The 6,565-nt window shown below is 44.0% G+C and overlaps 1 protein-coding gene across 1 annotated transcript in view; it reads right to left on the reverse strand.

Moving 5' to 3' along the window:
• Positions 1–465: 465 nt before the first annotated feature.
• GRIN3A (glutamate receptor, ionotropic, N-methyl-D-aspartate 3A) overlaps positions 466–6,565 on the reverse strand; it is a 205,903-nt gene continuing 199,803 nt past the window's right edge. Inside the window, exon 10 of the mRNA XM_010844835.1 lies at positions 466–1,164. Within this exon, the coding sequence (XP_010843137.1) occupies positions 825–1,164 (340 nt within the window). The 3' untranslated portion in view covers positions 466–824. The remainder of the gene's footprint in view (positions 1,165–6,565) is intronic.

Genomic DNA, 6,565 nt, shown 5'->3' on the forward strand with positions numbered 1-6,565 from the left:
GTCTTCTTCCTGCTCACTGCATCTCTGTCCCCTTTCATAGTGGCATGTAAACATGTTCCTACCCAATGTTAGGATGGTGTCAGAGATCCAGGACCCTTTTAAAACCATGGCTCTGGCCTGATCCAATCAGTCGTCAGCCTGCTGTGATATGAGTGAGTTCAGCTGACTTTTCTAAGTACCCACCTCCCCATCCCAAGTGTCTCTAGCTCTTCCCTGGCTCCCCATTCAGACTGTGGGGACACATCTAGACTGGGGAGCTATAGCAAAAGTCACAGCCCTGAATAACCCTGCTCTATACTAAGATTTGGAGAAGGGAAAGGGTACCCACTCCAGTATTCTGGCCTAGAGAATTCCATGGACTATATAGTCCATGGGGTCGCAAAGAGTCGGACACGACTGAACGGCTTTCACTTTCATATACTAAGATTAAAACCAACAACCCAAGAAGACACAGATATGGTTAACACTTTTATCTCTGATAGTTGATAGTGCACAGAAAGGGCTAAAAACCAGAATTAGTAATGTGGCACCTGGTGAAAAGGTTAACAGGAGCTGGGGTTGTCTGGTTTTTCACAGATCCCTCACATGGCGTTACTCCTGACTAAGATTCCTGCTCTGAAAAACATACCTACCCAGGAGACCTAGAATGAGCTTGAGAAGACTGGCCACTGCTTTGCAGGTAGGGGGAGAGCACACTTGACCTCTAAGAAGACCCAAACCTCAGCTTCCCCCCACCTTGGTCAATAGCTACAAAAGAGCATTACAAAGTGTCTCAAGGGCTCAGAGGAAGGCCAGGAAGTGAGAGAGGGGAGCAGCGTGGCCACTCAGGGCTCACAAGTTCGATTTGTCCTTTGATACTCTTCCAGCTCCGTTTTCCTGCTCACGGCCAGCTGCAGCTCCTGGCGGATCACCTGAATCTGCCTCTCCAGCTCTGAGAGCTCTTGGATCACTGAGTTCCGAGCCCCGCTGTGGGAGTCTGCTTTCCCATTGGTGGTCAGCGAGGCAGGGAGCTCTCTTCTCCTCGGAGGGAGAGGAATGTCCTGGTGGGTCCGGACGCCCAGCTGGTTTGGTCCACCCTCATCATTAAAGATGTACTTTCGTCGATTGTCATGACTCAGGTTGGAAGTATTCCACACGGTGAGGTGACGGGGCCCCGCACTGGACCTAGGAAACCAAGAGACACTTTAGATTGAACTTCTTTAGATTCACTTTAGCTCTGCCCATCTTTCAGCCACTTCCTTGTGAATAATACAGAGCTGGATATGCAGATAGAGCTGGAGTCACAAAGCCATGGACAGACTACCTGCTGGAGCATCAGGGGGACAAAAGGAGTCCTTTTCAACTGAAGTTCAGCTTCTCAACAAGTCTCATGCTGCCCTGATGCTGGAATGGGTGTATCACCTGGGGGGCTGACGAATCAGGGTATGGCATGTTCTTTTATGAAGAACCTTAGATGCTTTTCTATTCTCTTCCTGCCAGTGAAGCTCAGAAAGCCACACTGCATTGAAACAATCTATGGCTATAAAGATGATGCTTTGGTAGATGTGAAATTCTGTTTATTCAGCTGTTTGACTCTAAGCATGGTCCTGCTAGTAGACACTCTAATATGATTCATCCTTAGTCCCATAGGACAACCCTGATGTTTACTAGTTGAGTTTGAGGAGAATAAAAGCATACAAGCTGCAGGTTTCAGCAAACAGTGTCCCATTATAGAGATGACATTGTGAGCTGAGAATGACAGCTGAGATTTGAAGCTTAATAAAAAAAAAAATACCCAAGAAATCCTCAAATTCTTGCTGGGATAATGAAAGTCAAAGAGAAATACATTTGCAATCCTCTTTCAGGCTCCTCTTAAACCAACTACCGCCACCCCTGAGATGGCTGTAGACAGCAAAAGAGCTATTGATGGCCAGGTTCAGGAGGAAGGGGTCTGGTTTCTGAAATACACTGACAGCCAGATGCAGTGAGAAGAGTTTCTTGTTACAAGAACAGATTAGAGACTTAAGCACATGACTGCTGTTTTCTTCCAGCCTTGTTGAAGGAGGCGAAGGAGGAGGATTATGATCACTTTTGCAATCTGCTGCTGCTGCTAAGTCGCTTCAGTTGCGTCTGACTCTGTGCGACCCCATAGACGGCAGCCCACCAGGCTCCGCTGTCCCTGGGATTCTCCAGGCAAGAACACTGGAGTGGGTTGCCATTTCCTTCTCCAATGCATGAAAGTGAAAAGTGAAAGTGAAGTGGCTCAGTCGTGTCCGACTCTTAGCGACCCCATGGACTGCAGCCTACCAGGCTCCTCTGTCCATGGGATTTTCCAGGCAAGAGTACTGGAGTGGGGTGCCAGTGCCTTCTCCATTTGCAATCTACCACAGGACAAAATAAAACAGAAACACTGTATTAAGTCCTTGTATCCTTGTTCTCATCCATGTAACTGAATCAAGACTTTATTCCTGGACTCTTACTAAGGAAAAGGAGAAGGGAGGACCTGCAGTGGAAGGGGAAAAGGGAGGGATAAATGTTGATTCAGTTACATGGACAAGAACAAAAACACAAGGACTTACCAGGGTGATCCTGTTTCATTTTGCCCTGTGGAAGATTGTGAAAGTAGTCATAATCCTTTCTTCTTCCTTTCATCCATATCCCTCTGTAATGTAACTTCACAGCTCATCCTTATCAAGGAGGGTTCAAGGGGAAAGTCTGTTTTCTCTTCCCCTTGAATTTGGCCTGGTCTCATACTTGTCCTGGCCAATAGAAAGTGGCAGAAATGGCAGGTGGCAGTTCTAAGCTTCGCAAACTTTCACTGCCTCTCTCAGAACCCTGCTGCTTCAGTGGAACGAGTCCAGGCTGGTCTGCTGGGTGATAACAGACCATCAGAGTGAGTCCCCAGACTCCCTGGTTGACCAGCTGAGGCCATCCTAGACCAGCCAGCTCTGTTTCTCCCTCCTTCCCCCCAAGCTGACTATAGGCAAAGGAGCAAGTGTGGCCACGATCAGCCAAGTTTGGCCCAGACTGCACAGACTGCACAGCTGACCCATAGATTCATAAGCAACTCACTATTGTTTAAACCATTATAAGTTGAGATAATTTCTCTCACAGCAAAAATTGGTGATATATGCCCTCAGCCATTAAAACACACAAACACCTTCTAAGCCAATCTGTAGTTCTTTAACATTTCTCACATTTTAAGTCTCATATATAAGGACAGGGGGCACCATAACAGAGTTTTCCTGTGTCCTGGGCTGGGTACAACTTTTATAATGAGCCCACTCACAGCTCCACTGACTTTATTCCAGGTCAGAGGTATGGTTATAATTTTCCTCCTAGCCTTATGTTTCCCTTTCTTTCTTCAATTTTTTTCCTATTGAATTTGAATAATTTCAAAACAATCTTGTTTGTGGTATGCATTATTGTATATATGGTTTATGATTTGTATATCTTGAGGTGAGAGGAAGAGAAAAGAGGAGGTATATTGGAAATCCAGTGGAGTGAAGGACAGACCAAAATTACACAAAATAACATGCTGAATAAACTAAGGACTGTGTGTGTGTGTGTGTGTGTGTGTGTGTGTATAGTCTTTTGCAATATCTACTTTTTTCTTCTGCTTTAAGTAAAAAAGGAGCAATATCTATTCATGCCATGGCTCCCAAATTTCTCCAGGCCTTTCCTCAAACCCATGTGTTAGTAATTCATTCATTTATCTATTATGGTATTTACTCAATCAATGTGGAACATAGAAGAGGAATGTAAAGTTGTATCAGATAAAGATATTTGCACAGATACTCTTGCAGAAAAAAAGAGAGAGAGAAAGTTTTTGAGCCAAAAGACCTAACTCTAGGATTATGGGATGATTCATAGTGGGGAAAACCTAGGAGTTACACATTAACACATTTTCCTAGAATGCCAGGCAACCTCAGAAATCAAGCAAATAGAAATAGCCAGTCTGGTTTTCTCCAGAGCTTTGTGTATATATCTGGGAACATAATATAGAATAATAAGCAAAAATTGGACTCCGTGATAGGTGATAGGCGGAAGCATCATCAGTGCTCTGATTCTGACATGTGGCTCCGAGCCATTTATGAATGCAAGGTGGTAGATACTGAATGTCAGATGTGGTGTCTAACTGGAAGAAATGAATGTGTTATATTGTTAGCCTCTACAGTGTTTCAGTTGTAGTTTGTAAGCTTTCCTGAGCGTTAGAGTGTAAAGTGACTAGTGAGTTGAGTGAATTTAACACTAAAAAGTTTTCACAGGGCAGTTTTATACCTTTGAGGTTCAATACTCCACTAGACCATTCAGAGGAGACGTGACATCAGTGGGCCCCCAAACACTCACTGCATTTGAAAGGTTACAAGCGGGTGTTGGGTTGTAGGGAGATGGCATAGGAAATATGGGCCCAATAAACCATGAGGACGTGTTGTCTTAGCTCCTTCTCAAAATAAGGGATTTCAGAAGGGAATCTGCCAAAAAAAAATGGATATGTTGAGAGAAAGACACATTTGATTCTGAATTTAGGCAAGAGAGATGTGAATAGGAGTCATATCACAGTTGGAAATGGGATCACTGGTAGCTTCCTGTTTCTATTATGGTCAGAGAACAAATGCTTTGTTATTGTGAGATGGTGTCTTTGCTGCTATGTCTTCTTGTGTTCCTCTCTGGTTAAACATTTATGTTAAAAATAATTATAGAAAAAAATATATGCAACACATAGAAAAAAATATACATAACACGACCTAGAACAGATATGACCTGATTAGCCTGCAGTTTGTTGCTGATGGGGCCACAGTCTGATACAGGAACACCACAGACCATGCTGGGAGGAGGGTGTGCTCACTGCCTGGAAAGAGAGGCTGTAAGAGATAGCTGAAATGATTCTGACAAGCTCCATGCAAATTGCAGAGAAGGGGACTCCAGCAGTCCCTGAGGAGATACAGATAATGAAAAAGAATCATGTTTTCCACTCCCTTTTCCTTGTCCATTGCAAATGAGAAGTGTGAGTGTCAGATTTCAAATTACCCAGAAAGCTAAGGTAATCCTCAGCTTGAAGCTGAGGATCTGCTGTAGATGACAGAGTTGCTTGGAGGTAATGCTGTGAACAGAGCCTGTGGACATAAGAAAACACCAAGAGGCAGCAAGAAACAGAGGCCAGCCAGGTACCAGACCCAAATACTTCTGACATCTCTAGCCACCATGAATGAGGCTACGGTTTTCCACAGGCTGGATGTGGGGAAGGTGCAGAGTTTCAATTTCCACATGTCAATTATGCATTTAATGCCTGTTACTTCCTATTAATGAGATGTTCTTTTCTGGGGAGTTTGCAGTAACAGTGCCAGGAAATGGATTAAGCAGAACATGTCTGTTGCATATTTCAAATATTCCTGTGAGTGCTGGAAAGGAGTCGGGAGTGGAAACATGCCAAAAGGGCAATATTGCATGAAATTAATTGCCTGCGGTACTTATGAATTTAGTCTTACGTGTATTTGGTACACAATAAAATAGCTAAAGTAGCTTTGTTTGGGGGGCTTTAGATGTATTATTTAATTCTTAGAGTCTCTAGAAAGTAGGTACTCTATCTCATTTTTACAAATGAGAAAATTGGGGTACAGAGAGGTTAAATAAATGACTTGCCCAGGACCACACATAGTATAAGTATAGGAGTCAGGATTTGGAGCCAGATACTTGACCCTAGGGGGCTTCCTAGGTGGCACTAGTGGTAAAGAACCCACCTGCCACTGCAGGAGACATAAGAGACTCAGGTTCGATCCCTGAGTCGGGAAGGTCCCCTGGAGGAGGGCATGGCAACCCACTCCAGTATTTTTGCCTGGAGAATCCCATGGACAGAGAAACCTGGTGGCCTACAGTTCTAGGGTCACACGGAGTCAGACATGACTGGAAGACTTGGCATGCGTGCACACTTGGGCCTAGAGATTGCACTGGTACTTTTTTCACAACATCTATTGCCTCTCCTGCATTTCAGTGTCTATCTAGGTACAGATATTTTTTTGGTCTGTTCTATTTCTAGAGGAAAACAATAGAATGGGAAAGGCTAGAGATCTCTTCAAGAAGATTAGAGATACCAAGGGAACATTTCATGCAAAGATGGGCACAATAAAGGACAGAAATGGTATGGGCCTAACAGAAGCAGAAGATATTGAGAAGAGGTGGCAAGAATACACAGAAGAACTATGCAAAAAAGATCTTCATGACCCAGATACCATGATGGTGCAATCACTCACCTAGAGCCAGATATCCTGGAATGTGAAGTCAAGTGGGTCTTAGGAAGCATCACTACAAACAAAGCTAGTGGAGGTGATGGAATTCCAGTTGAGCTATTTCAAATCCTAAAAGATGATGTTGTGAAAGTGCTGCACTCAATATGCCAGCAAATTTGGAAAACTCAGCAGTGGCCACAGGACTGGAAAAGGGCAGTTTTCATTCCAATCCCAAAGAAAGGCAATGCCAAAGAATGCTCAAACTACTGCACAATTGCACTCATCTCACACACTAGCAAAGTAACGCTCAAAATTCTCCAAGCCAGGCTTCAGCAATACATGAACCGTGAACTTCTAGA

Source organism: Bison bison, unplaced genomic scaffold (assembly GCF_000754665.1).
Source record: "Bison bison bison isolate TAMUID 2011002044 unplaced genomic scaffold, Bison_UMD1.0 scf7180017864209, whole genome shotgun sequence".
Classification (NCBI taxonomy): Eukaryota; Metazoa; Chordata; class Mammalia; order Artiodactyla; family Bovidae; genus Bison; species Bison bison.